At 34.1% G+C, this 16,790-nt stretch overlaps 1 protein-coding gene across 2 annotated transcripts in view; it reads left to right on the top strand.

Moving 5' to 3' along the window:
- LOC136024801 (fibroblast growth factor receptor-like 1) overlaps positions 1–16,790 on the top strand; it is a 151,158-nt gene that overhangs the window by 72,781 nt on the left and 61,587 nt on the right. For both annotated transcript variants that reach the window (XM_065700270.1, XM_065700271.1), the window contains one exon: positions 9,861–10,021. In XM_065700270.1, coding sequence (XP_065556342.1) covers positions 9,861–10,021 — 161 coding nt within the window. The remainder of the gene's footprint in view (positions 1–9,860; positions 10,022–16,790) is intronic.

The following is a 16,790-nucleotide window of genomic DNA, read 5'->3' as shown; positions in this document are numbered from 1 at the left end:
TCAAACCACAGATTCTCAATAGCTCTCGATATTGGCTAGTCCAATTGGGAAATTGGTAATAGACCCTTTTCTTTGAAACGGTCAACCAAAATTGAGACTCGTAAAATGTTTTGACGCAGTGAATCCCTTTAAAAAAAGCTCTATCTCACGAAACACTGATCTTTATCCCTTTATAACCTTTATTTATTTTTAACCTTTATTATCCTCACCGCTACTGCAGAGGTAACACTGTTGATACCTCTTGATAAAAACGAATTAATTTAATTTTTATTAATTAATGGCAAGTTTAATAAATACAATAACAACTATATGACTTATGAGTATTTACAGTTGGGAAAGACTGCTTATGCATGGTACGTAAGATGTTTTCAAGTTATTAGTTAATGAGCCAACTTACCAATTGTAAGGGTTGCAATCCATATTTTTAAGAAGAAGTGTTTTTATAATTGATTAATTGAAATTTTCGCATCTTAAAGGGCACAAATTGAATTTCGTATTATTCCTGTTAAGTTTTATGCTAATTAGGCTGCACGAGCGTAATTTGTATTTCGCTCATTTTATTACATTTTTCGGATCATTTATTCAGTATATTTTGCATGCATATGGGAATATGCTTTTCACTCCTAACAAGTCTCCATGATAAGCAGAAATATTTCTATTCCTCACTTATAATCTTTGAGATTATATTTTGCTACGTCATACATACAATTATGGACTTTTCAAAGCGTATAAAATTGCTGAATCATTTTCCCACCAACGAAATGTTGATTTCAACAGCCTACTTTTACTGACAGATGTACTTTTCAAAAATCTCTTCAAAAGCTGTCTCAACAACTCCAGACTCCACCAGTTGAACTGCAAATCTTTGATGTATCATCTTCCTACCATATATGGCCAAAAGAGGGGGGAGTGTGAAACATGAGTTATTTGCCTCTTCTGCTGCTGAAGTGCCAAAAACGCAGAAAATGACAATATTCTAAAATATTTGAAAAATTATGAAATTTTGACAAACGTCATTTTCACCCCCTTCCCTTTTTGAGTAAATTTATGCAGTCTTGTCCACGAGACAAATAAGGTAAAGCTACTGGAGTAGATAGGGGAATAGCTCCAGCATTTTTACCGAGGGGGCAAGAGGGGCCCACATCCGGAGAGTCAAGGGGCATGGGGAATATGAGAGATTTTCTCAAAATTATTGTACCCTCCCCCAGACACCGCTGTCAGTAGCCCCTGAGTGGGTATAAACACATGAACCATCTCTTGGGATTAGGCAAGTAAAGGGAAAGGAAGACTTTTCACCTTCGGTGAAGTTTCCTAGTATTGGGTATATTTCTTTGTAAGTTGTTTGTTATATGGGAGTTTTTTTTTGTATGAAAAGGCCGTGTGTGGATTGGTCTTTAAATTTGGTTCCAAAATGGCTTTTGATAAACTAGATAACCTTGGAAAATTATTTACTAACCCAATTGTTTGGCTCTAAGCTTTCACATCAGTAATTAAGGCCCAATTTAAGGTGATACAGAGACAATCAAGCAATTCGTAGTAACGCACTGTAGTTAAGGAATGAATCTCTCCCTTTTTACTAAAACTCTTAAAAAAAGGGAATTATAATCACAATTAATTCGTTAAAAGAATTGGCTTTTTATGCTGATCCCAAATGTATACAATTTATTAAGTTTAATGTTACTTATCAAATGATACGAGCATGAGAAAATTTATCGATTTTTAAAAAGGGCAAAACTTACTCAAAAAGTCAAGCAATCTCACCACCGGCACCACCGATTCAATAATACCACCACTACCAGTCTCAGCATATGGGAAAACCCTGTGTAGAGGTTTCAAGCTCCTACTTGCAAGAATTTGGAATTTCGTAGTTTTGTTTTTGCCAGAAGAAAGATCACGGTGCATGTTTATTTATCTTATTTTTTTGTCTTTTGTTTTCCCCAGGGTTGGCCCTATCGAACCAATGATCCTAGAAGATCCAGAGAGGGCTCATTCAAACGAAACTTAGAATTTCAGGTTCCTTTTTAAGTGACCAAAAAGATTGGAGGGCAACAAGCCCCTCTCCCATGCCCCTTCCCCCAAAGACATCCGATCGAAATTCTGAGATGCTATTTGGTTCAGCATAGTTGAAAGGTCCAGTAATTATGCCACTGGGGATGACATAAAGCCCCACTACAGTCCTTGGGGTAAGGGATGTAAGTTATGGAATTTGGACGTGGGGGTTGAGGACTTCCCACTGTGAAAATTTGTAAAGTTGAAAAACAAGTCTTTTCTACTGAAAGTAAGGAATAACATTAAGTCCAAAATGATCAGAAATTATTCCGTGCTAGAGAGAGATCTCGCGAGATCGTAACTAGAGAGATCTAGTTTATAAACCCGAAACTTGAACTGTATCTGAATCTTCCTTCATCAGATAATAAGCGAAATGTCAATAGCTTTTTAACAATTAATTAAAGTGTGATATAAATTTTTAAATTTGTTGTGGATATAACACAATGAAATCAGGCATGTGTGCAAGTACTTATATCATAGGAGGGGAATTATAAAAAAAAAGTTTCAGCATGCAAATTATATAGGCCTACAACATATCAAAAACTTTGGAAAAACATACCTCGAGATTTCTGTGGGGAACGGGCTCAAAAGTCCCTTTACTTACGCAGCTGAAATACCCGTAAATATACTTAGTAAAGCGAGCCAAGGTTTGAGAATATGTGATCTTTTCATTTCAAATGCTACAAGTATTACACGATTTTTTCTTATATATGTATATTAGCGCCATCAGGGGAGTTCCAGGGGAACCAAATGCTGCAGTCTTTGTTTTTAAAACGTTGCGAAGTAGAAAATTTCTTATTTTTCCTATTTTTGTACATTTTTCAATGTGATCGTGTTTCACAGGGAGGCTATTCACAGCCCCACTATTACCAATAATTGCATCAGTGCATTTGGAGGTCTTTTATAAATTGAGTCCCTTATTTTTGAAGATATTCACTTAACCTGTTCAAACTGTCAAATTTCATTTTTCCGGCTTTTGGCACTTAAATATTGTGCAAAGTATAACTGGATTTATAAAATCATACATCAAATACGCTCCTAGAATTTAAAAACAGGCATTAATTTGCAATTTTTTTTAGAGATAAGTTTAATAAGTATTTGTTTAAAAAACGCTATCAGAACTGAAATCATTCCAAATTTCAAACCAAATTTGGGATTGTATTGTGATAGCATCTTTAATTACCCGTTGTTGAAACTTGGTAAATACCATTTACACAATTGTGAACCTCAGCTAGATGGGGTTATGCCTCGTTGGGTCTCCTGACCGCAGACTGAAATTACGGGTTGTGAGGCATTAATTATTATCTTTAATTTATGAGTTTGTTTTTAAAGATGTGGTTATGAATGACTAGTGAGAAACTAAGGTGGTAACAAATTTGCATTATAGCTATTCTTACAGCTCCTAAATTCTTCCATTCATGGACTATCTTATGTTGTCATACGTGACCTCCTGCTCGTGGTAAAACCAAAATTATATGTAGATATGACTCCAACAGGGGGGAGGGTAATGACCTCCATCATTAGTTTTTAGGAGACAATGCCAGAAATCCTGATTTCGAAACAAAAGTTCCAATTTTTGTTTTTGGATTTTGATATTTATCATATTTTAAACGCTTAATGCAACAAAACTTAAGCAGGTAAATAAGCACTCTTCTATATCCAAAAATAAACTGTGCTCTTAGAAATAATTTCTAAAGTTATCATTGCATATCGATTCCCTAGACATCCAGCGGTATTTTCTTTATAGACATCGCGCATCGATATCCTTGACGTTCTGGAGGTACTTCTTAAAAAAAAAAAAAAATTTCCAAGGCGGATAAACAGATCTTGGTCATATGAGAACTAGAACTCGCATTGTTTTTCCTGAAATAAAATTCCTTCTATAACTGTTTATATCTTGAAGCTGTGACTCAACGAATTATCTTTTGTCTAAGTAAAATAACCCAGCTTCAATGCTTAACTTCTTAGAAATCAAATAACTCTAAACTCTGATAGAACTCCATAATATCTGTTTTGACGATTTAGGCAAAATTTCCATAACTCTCCTAAAATATCAGAAAAAATACCCCAGGTCTTGATTTCAAAATAGAAATTCCAATTACTTTTATTTTTTTTTCGTTTTTATTTATTTTGAGGTTTCGTGAAAAGTAAGTAAGAAAGCATGCTCTCTTTTACGTCCGAAAATGAAACATACACTAGAAGAATGCGTAACCGTAAACTAGAAGAGCATGTAAACTTGGAGAGTATGTAACTAGTTTTAATACCATTTCTAAGTTTTTTTGTGTTCCCACCATATTTTTGAATTCACCTTCAGAATTTTCCGCTCAGAATTGCACTGCCAATTTTAACATTAATGGGGTAAATAAGGGTTAAGTTTTATGAACTTATCTACCTTAGTAAGCTTTGGTCGGAGTGTAACTACTTCTAATGCAGTTTTTGCATTTACAGTATCATTTTTGAAACCGAATTAAGATATTCATGTTCAACAATGCTGATGATCGTAAATGAATATAAATGCTTTTTACAGAGGAAAGGGAGGGAAATCGGCAAAAAATTTCCAGGCTATGGTGTGGAAATATTTGTTTTTTTTTATAGGATTTATATTTTTTTCATACATTTTCCGTATTCATCAGTGGGATGAGCAAAACATCTCCTTGATTCCCACTCGGATAGCCTCGAGCCACTCTATTCTCGTTTTGAGCAAACACTTTAGCAAACAGTTTAGAAAACTTCACTTCAAGATCAAATTAAATTCATTATCTCAAACTTCAAATGAGTAATAATTGATTTTAAGCCAACGAAGTTAAAAATCTTTTCATTTCCCTCATACTTAAGTGTTATATATAATCATTTATTCAGTTATATATATATACATATATATATATATATATATATATATATATATATATATATATATATATATATATATATATATATATATATATATATATATATATATATATATATATATATATATATATATATATATATAAGTATATGTTTTTTCAATTTTACCGCTTAGAAAAATCATAGAATTTTTTTTCACGCCCACCCACGCAGTTTTCTAAGCAAATTAATCTAATATACTGAAACCTATACAGAAATTGCCATTTTTATTGCCCTATAAAATCAGCTAAAAGCCTACTTTTCAATTCGCCAGCTAACTTCTTTCAACGTTAATATTTTCCATTCCACACGTGAGCTAGTGTTGATTTTTCCATCTTATTACCACGATAAAATAAAAAAAAGCTGTTTTCCTAACCAGAATAAAAAAATAAAAATAGTGTCAATTTCCCAGTCGGAGCTATAAACACCTTAATGACTTGCGGCGATGAAACACCGGGTCTTGAGATATTTATGATACCCGACAGTTCCTTTCATTGAGAATAATGTGGTGCTGCAGAACTGGGGACTCTGACCGTGTTATTATCAAATTATTGCCCGGTGTAAACATGTTCAGATATCTAGATTTACTTTGTGACATTTGGTGTCTAGACAATCGAAATACCGAGGACATCCAAAATGAAATCTTATTGTTTGAAATAGTTAGGTGGAAACTCATAGAACTTCATAAATCATAAAAAATGGAGAAAAATCGGGCAATGAATTTTTAATGAATAAGATGTCCACATGCAGCTATTCACTTTTTGGCAGTCCATGCCAAGTTAAAAAAAATAACAAAAAAAAAAAAAATTACGGTGAACAATCAGTAAACAAATAATCTGAAAACAAGTGGCACCACCAGCTTAAGACAGTGTATATTTCTTTTGAAGGTTAGCTGTCTTTTGGAAAAACAAATCGTTAATAACTGAATTTCTACAAACGGTAAGCATTCCCAAACTTAGCTAATTAATTTTGCTTATTTATTTTCACAGTTAAACCTGGCAACACTGACAGAAATGGGTTACTGCCCTAAGCTCTCCATAAGTTTTAAATAGCCGGAAACAAAAAAAATTAGAAAATTGCGGTTTGGAGCAATGAAGAGAGCAAAAGTGCGTCTAGGGCAAAGAAATTTTTTAGTTCGATGTATTTGGTGCATTAAAGAAATGCCATGGAATGGAGTGGCGTCACTTGAAGATAATCTAGGGAAAGGGAGACGAAGTTTTTTTTTTAACGGGCAATTTCGTTTCTATTTTTTCCCAATGAAACTCCAAAAATGCGTGTTCCAATAAATGTGCAAAAAAGTATTTTTCAAAATATAGGGAGGGCAAGGCAGTCCCCCCTTTCACAGATGGAAAGAGATTTGATATCTGTAAGAAAAATTGTTTGACTGAAAAGCGAAAAAAGAGCAATAACAATGGAGACTTAAGAAATAGCTTGGTTTCTGTTGCCTTCTTTTTTTACAGAGAAAACAGAGTTGAAGCAAAAACTTATCTTTGAAAGAATTTTGTTCCAGTTTTCAACTACGCTGAGAGTTTTGAATGCTTTACAAATTTTGAATGTAAAAAATAATAAAAACAACATAAAAGACCACTGTCTGATTCGTCTTTCTAGCAATGTGTTATTTTAGAATTACGACTCTCAAAATATTAAGTAGCTTTCAGTTGTTGATTTCTAATAATAATTCTTAAAGAACTAGACTGGACAAGTCATAGAAAAAAAATTGATTGTTTTTTTCGGTCGTAGATCTATGTTTTGCGGTGTAAACGAAGTTCAAGTCTATGCATAACCAGATAAGAATGGGGGCTATGAAACTTCAATTGCCGTAAAAATGTATGTCCGTTGTCACATCCTATTTTTAGTCAGTTTTAGAATATGAACACTTCAATGTTCACTTCAGTCTTCTAGGTTCCACATCTCACACTTCCATCTTCAATTTAAATTTTGGGAAAATAATGATGATATTATACGACATTACTGTCACGCCTGAAGCCTGTAACTGCAATTTTGACGCAACTAGAACTGTTGCCGAAAATTACTCGCAGTTGTTATCAAAGCAAGGATTAACAAGTCAATGCAAACCAGGAAAATCAAACTATAAACTTGCTTTACCCTGCTGACCTTCCTTTTGAGAACGGATTAGAAAATGAATTTGTAAATTATCTCTGAAGAGTGAAAATTTAAGAAGCGATCTATAGGCGTGCTAGTGTAGACGATGTTAGTGTTTCAAACAGTTCGTGGTAACGAACTGTAGTAAGGAGCGACCCGGCTCAATAGTAAACGAAACTCTAAAAAACGGAATTTCGATGCTAAAAGATATATCAAAAGAATCGGATTTTTATGCTGATTTTAAATATATAAGTTTTATCAAATTTAGTCTTTGTCATCAAAAGTTACGAGCCTGAGAAAATTTGCCTTATTTTAGAAAATAGGAGGTAACACCCCCTAAGAGTCATAGGATCTTAACGAAAATCGCACCATCGGATTCAGCGCCCTATAGAAAAAATTTCAAGGTCCAATCTACAAAAATGTGGAATTTCGTATTTTTTGCCAGAAGACAAATCACGGGTGCGTGTTTATTTGTTTTTTTGTTTTTTTTTTTTTCCCCAGGGGTCTTCGTATCGACCAAGTGGTCCTAGAGTGTTGCAAGAGGGCTCAATCTAACGGAAATGAAAAGTTCTAGTGCCCTTTTTAAGTGACCAAAAAAATTGGAGGGCACCTAGGCCCCCTCCCACGCTCATTTTTTTCCAAATTCAACGGATCAAAATTTTGAGATAGCCATTTTGTTCCGCATAGTCGAAAACCATAATAACTATGTTTTTGGGGATGACTTACCCCCCACAGTCCCTGGGGGAGGGGCTGCAAGTTACAAACTTTGACCAATGTTTACATACAGTAATGGTTACTGGGAAGCGTACCGACGTTATCAGGGGGATTTTTTTGGTTTGGGTGTGGGTTTCAGGGGAGGGGGCTATATGGGAGGATCTTTCCTTGGAGGAATATTTCATGGGGGAAGAGAAATTCAATGAAAAGGGCGCAGGACTTTCTAGCATTACTATTTAAAAAAACAATGAAAATATAAACATGAAAAAGTTTTTTCAATTGAAAGTAAGGAGAAGCATTAAAACTTAAAACGAACAGAGATTATTACGCATATGAGGGGTTCTAAAAACACTTTAGCATAAAGAGCGAGGTATTTAGGAGGAGATAAATACTTCGCTCTTTATGCTAAAATTTTTTTAAATAATTTCAACTATTTATTCTACGGCCTTTCTGATTCAGGGGTCATTCTTAAAGAATTGGGATAAAACAAGATTTAGTGTGAAGAGCGAGGTATTAACGAGGGGACCAACCCCCTCATGTATATAATCAAAAATATAAGAATATAAAAGTTTGTTACGTAAGTTAATTCTTAAGTTACGTATTTTTTTTTACTAATAAAAACGTTCGTTAAAAATTAAAAGATCTAGTTGCCTTTTTAAGTAACCGAAAAATTGCATGGCAACTAGGCCTCCTTCCCCACCCCTTATTTCTCAAAATCGTCTGATCAAAACTAAGAGAAAACCATTTAGCCAAAAAAAGAATTAATATGCAAATTTCATTTTAATAATTTATGTACGGAGAGCCAAAATCAGACATGCATTAATTCAAAAACTTTCAGAAATTAAATAAAAAAAACAAGTTTTTTTAAATGAAAGTAAGGAGCGACATTAAAACTTAAAACGAACAGAAATTACTCCGTATATGAAAGGGGCCTTTCCTCCTCGACACCCCGCTCCTTGCGCTAAAGTTTGATTCTTTCTCGCAACTCTACTTTTTAAAACAATAAAAAACTTTAGCGTAAGGAGCGGGGTGTCGAGGAGGAAAAGCCCCTTTCATATACGGAGTAATCTCTGTTCGTTTTAAGTTTTAATGTCGCTCCTTACTTTCATTTAAAAAAACTTGTTTTTTTTATTTAATCACGCTAAGAATCCTGGTTGAAACTGACATTGTCTTGTATGTTTTATATGTTTAGTGCTTTATCTTTTATTGTGATTAAATAAAAAAAAACTAGTTTTTTTAACTGAAAGCAAGGAGCGACATTAAAACTTAAAACGAACAAAAATTACTCCGTGTATCGAAAGGGGCTGTTCCCTTCTCAACGCCCCGCTATTTACGCTAAAGTTCGACTCTTTCTCTCAATTCTACTTACAAAAAACTTCACAATAGAAAAACAGTAAAATGTAAAGTAAAGATTCTATAACTTTTAGGGGGTGATTCCCTCTATTTTCCAAAATATGGCAAATTTTCTCAGGCTCTTAACTTTTGATGACAAAGACTGAATTTGATGAAACTTATATATTTGAAATCAACATGAAATCCAATTCTTTTGATGTATCTTTTAGCATCAAAATTCCGTTTTTTAGAGTTTCGTTTACTATTGAGCCGGATCGCTCCTTACTACTGTTCGTTACCACGAACTGTTTGAAAATGTTGTGTCACGTTTTTATAATACTAAACATTGACAGTTTAATATTTATGAATTTTTTATCGATATTAAATGTTGAAAAACCCTTTCAACTAGGCTTTCATTCAAGTTTATTTTGAATAACCGCCAGGGCATATTCTCTCTGCATTTTCATCTCTGCCTTTCATCTCTGCATTTTCATCTGCATTTCATTTTCATGTGCATTATCATCTCTCTGCAACGACCGTAAGGCGTTTGACAATAAAATGGTTTGAGCTTGGGTCTTCTTACTAGCTTCTTACTCCTTTTTATAGTTTGCTACTATGTAAAAAACATAAATTTTTGATATAAAAAATTTAATAAAAACATAAAAAAACATTTTTGATATAAAAACATAAAAGTTTTGATATATGAACGCATTTGTACACCTTCTAAAGAGCATAAAAACAGAGACATAGTTATAATAATATGTATGTAATTTTAGATCCAAAATATGGTAATGTTTCACCTTCAGAATTTATACCGCCGTTAATTACGGAGTTCGTCAAGGCACCAGATTCACCTGTACAGATTAAAACTGGTAGCACTCTGAAACTGAGATGTGGTGCCGAGGGATTCCCGGAACCTACTCTGACTTGGTACCGTGTAAGTAGTTTATGATTTAGGACTATGAAGCAGTACAGAATGCTCAAATTAGTTACACAGAATTTTGATATTTAATTGAGCACCATGGAAGTTTAAGCTGTTAATCTTGAGCCTTTAGGTACACCACAGATTATTAGATAATCTTCTAATTAAAATACTATAGGAAGATGCATGTTATAATTACTTTGGCTCTTTTGTCTGGTGTCCAATTTTGGTCAAAAAATATTCATAGTAAGCTATACTTGAAGTGTCTATTCGAAATTTTGATTTTTTACGGTGTGACCTACCTATAGATCAAGGGTCGGGCCTCACTGGCCCGTTGCCTCGTCAATTAGAAAGGTATAGTTATTAAATACCTTCAACATAGGTACTAGAAAAAAGTTCATCAATGTAACTATATATTTCACAAATTTTAATTTTAGCACTTTTTTTTATAGAAAAAGACAGTAGCGTTGCATACTAAGAATGTAGAGATTGTGCATATCCAGTGCACAGTGTGCATACTTAGATTGTGCAGACATTATAAATGTGCATACTAAGTATGTTTAGTATAAAAGTGTTTACATTTTTATTGTCAGACTACTTCGTTGGCTGAAGTTTTATTTTGACATACACATCTTTTTATTACAATGTTTGGCTGCTTTTATAATGTTCCGTGAACTTTAGTTACAAACCTGAATTTTTTGAAGGGTTTATTGAATTCTAAGACCTGGGATTAGTGTTAGGTCGAAATCACACGGACTCCACAGCTGGGTCGTTCCTCAGTTGCTATATTGTTGCTGTTACGCTGAAAAGTCGTATCTGATACTTCCAAACTTCTGAAATAAGTGCCAAGCAAATTCTGTTGAGTTTTATTCAAAGTGTTGAGCGCGTTTAACTGAAACCGTTCGTCTTAGAGGATAGGGGTTCGACTCCTGGTGTCGCTGGTTATTTGGCTTTAACGAGGGTCTTTGGTGTAACTGTAATCTCAGCCAGAGTTGACCCAGTTCTAAATGGGTACCCGGAGAAATTTGGGGAAGGTAATTAGAAAAGGTGTGTGAAAGTGCAAGATGATTGGTCCCCCTCCCATTACACTTCCTAGCTGTAGGGCCATGAAACGGAGATCAGCACCTCTGGCAGGATTTTAAAAATTCAATACTATGCTCTTTACCTTGTTTAATCAAATAGAGGATCAGCAGGGCAATATATGTTACTCAGTATTGTCCTGCATACATTGCTATACAGGGCAATGTAAGGGCTGCATTCAAAGGAAAGATCATCGGGGAAAATTTATGTTAAATCAAAATTTGATTCTCTTATTTGACATCACCCCTTTTGGTCTCCCGTTGAGAACAGCTTGACAAAGTTTTTTCTTTGCAATTATCTCAAAAGTGTTAAAACTCAGATAAGACCCTTAGACATAACAGTATCAATATGAGAAGCCCCACCCCCTTGAATCGGTTGACTTTGTGCATCCAAGGGCATTCAACAGTTTACTAAGCATGGTGTTATTTTTATGGGATCCACGTGATAATCTGTGGATGTAGATATTCAGTATATCATTTTATAATCTTACTGTCTTGATGGTAACCATTTTGTGTAATTTTAGAGAACATCTAAGTTATAGTGTAGAAGTATTAGGATCAATGGATGTAAACTCGTTGCTAAATCATCTTTTTTTGTCAATTCAAAGTTAAAAAAAAATTAGCAGGATTTTAGCAAATGGGCAATGTTTTAATGGCCACAGGATAATTTATGGTAATCCCTAAATGACAGGAGGGTCAAATTTTTGACCTCTTTCTTCACGAGCGAATATCACTTTTCTTCGGTCCTGATTTTCCCTCGCTCAGAACGCGGGAGTTAGCAAGCCTGGTAAGTACAGCCTGGTCGTTGTATACAGCAAGCTTGCGAATGTAATTTAAAGCCCACCATTAAATCATTGGACTTCCCTGAAGTCAGGCACCTAACTTTTGAAAATTTAGGAAAGACAAGTATTTTTCGATTTTTAAATGAATATACCCAAAAAAGTTATTTCAAAAATCTTTGGAAGAGGACATTTTTGGTTTTCAAATTTTCTCTAATAAAAGTACCTGAAAAATTATATTCAAAATCTAAAGGAGACAACTGCTATTCTCTTTGCCTTCTCTTAATTGAAGCACTTGCGTAATATATATAATAAAAAATTCATATTTTTCTTTTTTGTTATTATCTCCGGAAAGAAAATATTACAGCTTGAAATTATAGTCCAATCTCTTGCCTAGTCCAATTTTCCATTTTTACGAGAGGAACTCCGTTCCCAGAATGAAAGTTATTCCTGCTATATCTCAAATCTCATCTCTTTTATTTCTCCCCTGTCTCTTACACAGGAGTAGTATATTCTGGCTTGTCTTGACAATTGGGTGTAGATCCTTCTAATATGAAACTCTTTTAAAGAGGCTAATAATATGATAACCTGCATCTGAATTTGAATGCTATTTTAATTTATATTTTAAAAGTAAGCAATTAAAATCGACACTTAGAGTAGCTAAAAAGAGGTTAAGTATCTTCCATTAAGGATATGTTCTGTTAAAACATATAAAGCATTATATATCTTACGCAAAGTACATCACTATAGTGTAGATCACTTTCTTTCCTTAGACCCTATACTGTATCCCTCGGAACCCTCCTTTTTTCTGTTCCTCCTTAAGATTACTTATTTTAATTAAAACTTGGGACAAGGAGATATTTCGCTGGGGTAACAATTTCTTTTTTTTGGGGAGGGGGGAGTTCAACTGGGCAAAAATTGCGTACAGTGTCAGAAAATTGAGCCATTCCCCAGCAAAAAGGGCCCCTTTCTTTGGTTGCCTTTATCTATTCAATCCTTAAGAGTAATTCCGAAATATGTGTTTGATTATAGACAGGAATTATTCTTTTTATGACATCACGTCATATAAGATTTCGAACTACATAATTTCAGGTTCGTAAAAACCGATTTTTAGTAGGTAGGCTTGTTCATTAAACATGCATACATACGTATATACATATAACATAAAGGGTTCACTAGTATCAGATCTTTCATTAGGCTTTTTTTATGGAATTATTTAAAATTGCTGAAAAGTAGCTATTTTCCAACAAAACTGCTCCTTTTTTCAAAGAATTTCGACTAATTTTGGCGTGTTTTTCTATTTAAAAAAGATGTAAAGCAAATTTCAATGTGTAACTCAGTAGTTGGAAGTAGTTGAATCAAGTTAAATCTTAGCTATCGAATGACCGGAAAGTTGTCGTCTTATGCTGAAACTTTAAGTGCAGAATAGTAACACCAAAGTCTGCCGAGATAACATGAACCTTAATATCTTCTCGGTATAAATTTAATCAAGTAAAATTTAACCAAGTTTATTTTTGTAATGCCAAGCGTTGCCTTTTTGTGCAAAATGGAAGCCAAATAACACTGTCTTTCTGCCCATTGCTACCCATTGGTGCTATGTCAAATTTTTAGCCAGACAAGAAAAAAAAACCTAAACTGGTAGGCCTATATCTCTTTTGCTTGAAAATAGAAGCAAAAAGGATGCAAAAAGGACGAAAAATTTTGGAATCACCATATGTTCTACAGTTTTTTAACTGAATGTAAGGAGCAATATTAAAACTTAAAACGAACAAAAATTACTCCGTAGATGAAAGAGGCTGTTCCCTCCTCAACGTTCCGCTCTTTACGCTAATGTTTTTTACTGTTTTTAAAAGTAGAGTTGAGAGGAAGAGTAAAACTTTAGCGTAAAGAGCGGGGCGTTGAGGAGGGAACAGCCCCTTTCATTCTGGTGGGAGGAGAGAGGCTGTCCAAGTCGGCCTTTCTTGTCGCTCCCACGTTCCTACCTTAGATAAACTAGAATATTGGAACTGGTGAAGTCTTTCTGTGTGAATGACACAGATATGTTACCGTGTGAAGTATGGACACCCAAATGATCCCTTTTACTTTAATATAATTAATATAAAATAGTTAAGCTTTATCACAAAGACTGGGGATGGAAGGAGTGTGAGGAACGGTAACATACCTCCTCGTCTTAGGACAACTATTATCTTGAAAATGGACTGAAACTTCATGTAAAAAAAAATCCTGCAAAAAAATTTCAAATGAAAGTAAATAGTGACGTAAATACAAATTAAAGGGAATGTTTCCCTGCATGAGGGGGGGAGGGTTGATACTCTTTTCAACCCCAAACTCCTAACGCTAAAGATTGTCTGTTTTACACCAACGCTTCTAGATTGAATTTTCAAACACTAAAGTGATGCAATAAAAAGTTAAAAAAATCACAATATTCTGAATATTAAAGTGTTCATTCAGGTGTATTCACTTGAAATATTAAAATTTTTAATTTGGCCATCTGCCCGACTGGTTATATCTGTCCGGTTGAGTTGGGCATATAAAAAGTTGAACGATGATCAGTAGATTAAACCATTGCAATTGGACTATTAGGAAAACACTAGTCAAGCTTTAGAATAAAGAGTTGGGGCGGGGGGGGGGAGTGGAGTGATAGGCAGGTCCTCTCTAATATAGTGCAATGTCAGTTTGTTTAAGTTATAAAGGAACATCATCTAAAAATAACCTTATGTGTTGACTTTGTTTTTGCTCACTTTTTTGTATACCATCATTAAAAAAAAACGTTTATTATGTTTAGTGTTGTTCTGGCCCAACACTGTCGTAAAATTTTTAAATACCTTCTAATGATTCTAACTGATCATAATTTATTTATAATCTAATAAGGGCCGTATCCAGGATTTTTCTGGAAGGGGGTTTACAAAAGGATTTTTTGGGAGGGGGTACACATAAAACCTAAAGGGGCCCATCTTTTTCTGAGGAGCCCATCAGGGATCCTCAGAGGAATACACACTTGCCAAGATGGGTTTCTGTGCACTAAATTCCTCACCCTAGCAAGTGGCGCGCCTGCCATGAGAATTTATGGTATCCCCTTTAATTGTGTCACATGGGAAATATACAGGGGTGTGGTTCCAGCTTTTTTATTGGGGGTCAAGAGTCTATATACGGATAGTCAAGGGGCATGGGCTATATATTTTTTTTTCTCTTCAAATTATTGGGGGGAAACTGCCCCCTTGCTCCCCCAATCAATGCCCCTGGACATATATGCAAAAAATAAAAGTAAAAAAAAAATATACCCACCAATTTTGGGCTATAATAAGCTACAATAATAACTACCTAATAGAAGACCATAATGACTGTTTAGAGTTGGTATTAAAGGTTGGGTTTTAACTTCTAAGCTGAAATTTTAACATTTATATTTTAGACTCGGTTAAATTAATGCTAAAATCACAAAAATATATTCTAAATCTCGCCTTACAAATTCACTATTAAATCTACTTCACTTTCATTTAATCGATGGTCCTTGCTGATATTTCTGACACTAATAGTACTATAAATAACAACTTAATGCATCGACAAGCCTTTTGAGGATAACAAGACTGTCTACTCTCCTCCTCCACCTCTAGTTTTATAATATCCGATTTTCTGGAAAAAAACACATTTATTTCCCTTTAATTTTTGGAACAAAACTTTCTGTCCTTATTCCACTGATGATTGCACTTAAAAAGCTTTCACACTGAAAAGTTCATGATAAAAATTAATTTATTTAGTATGATTTTTGCTAGCAACTGAGTTATTTTAATTAGAAGCTTCACAGCTTTAGAAAGTTCCCCTTGCTTAAAAGAAGCTTATGTTGAGATCAGTGTGAATTTCATTTTTTTCTTAAAGTTAAACTCAGAATTTTGGAAATTATTAAATAAAAAAACAAACAAGTTTTTTGACTGAAAGTAAGGAGCAACATTAAAACTTAAACGAACAGAAATTAGTCCGTATATGTAAGGGGCTTTTCCTCCTCAACGCCCCGCTCTTTACGCTAAATTTTGAGTCTTTCTATTAACTCTACTTTTTTAAAACAGTAAAAAACTCTAGCGTAAAGAGCGGGCCGTTGAAGAGGAAAATCCCCTTACATATACGGACTAATTTCTGTTCGTTTTAAGTTTTAATTTTGCTCCTTACTTTCAGTCAAAGAAAACTTGTTTTTTTTAATCTAATTTCTGAACGTTTTTGAATTAATGCATGTTTTGATTTTGGCTCTCCGCACATAAATTATTAAAACAAAATTTGCATATTTAATTTTTTTGGCTAAATGGCTGTCTCATAGATTTAATCGGAAGATTTTTAGAAAAAAGGAGTAGGGAGGAGGCCTAGTTGCCCTTCAATTTTTTTGATTACTTAAAAAGTCAACTAGAACTTTTAATTTTTTACGAACGTTTTCATTAGTAAAAAATATATGTAACTTACGAATTAACTTACGTAACGAACTTCTATATTCGTATGTTTTCATTACGTATATGAGGGGGTTCACCCCCTCGTCAATACCTCGCTCTTTACACTAAAGCTTAAATTTTGTCCCAATTCCTTAAGAATGACCCCTTAATCACAAATGCCCTAGAATGAATAGTTGAAATTACTAAAAATACTTTTGCGTAAAGAGCGAGGTATTATGAGGAGGTAAAGCCCTCATATGCGTAATAATTTCTGTTCGTTTTATGTTTTAATGCTGCTCCTTACTTTCAGTTGAAAAAAAACTTTTCATATTTATTTTTCCATTGTTTTTTTTTTTAAATAATACTAGAAAATCCTGCACTCCCTTAATTGAAATTCTCTTCCCCCATGGAAAATTCCTCCATGGAAAGATCCTCCCACGTAACCCCCCTCAACTTCCCTCCCCCCTCAAACCGAAAAAAGTCCCCTGAAAACGTCTGTACGCTTCCCAATAAC

This window comes from Artemia franciscana, chromosome 3, assembly GCF_032884065.1.
Source record: "Artemia franciscana chromosome 3, ASM3288406v1, whole genome shotgun sequence".
Lineage (NCBI taxonomy): Eukaryota > Metazoa > Arthropoda > Branchiopoda > Anostraca > Artemiidae > Artemia > Artemia franciscana.
This window is presented reverse-complemented; position numbering and strand designations above follow the sequence as displayed.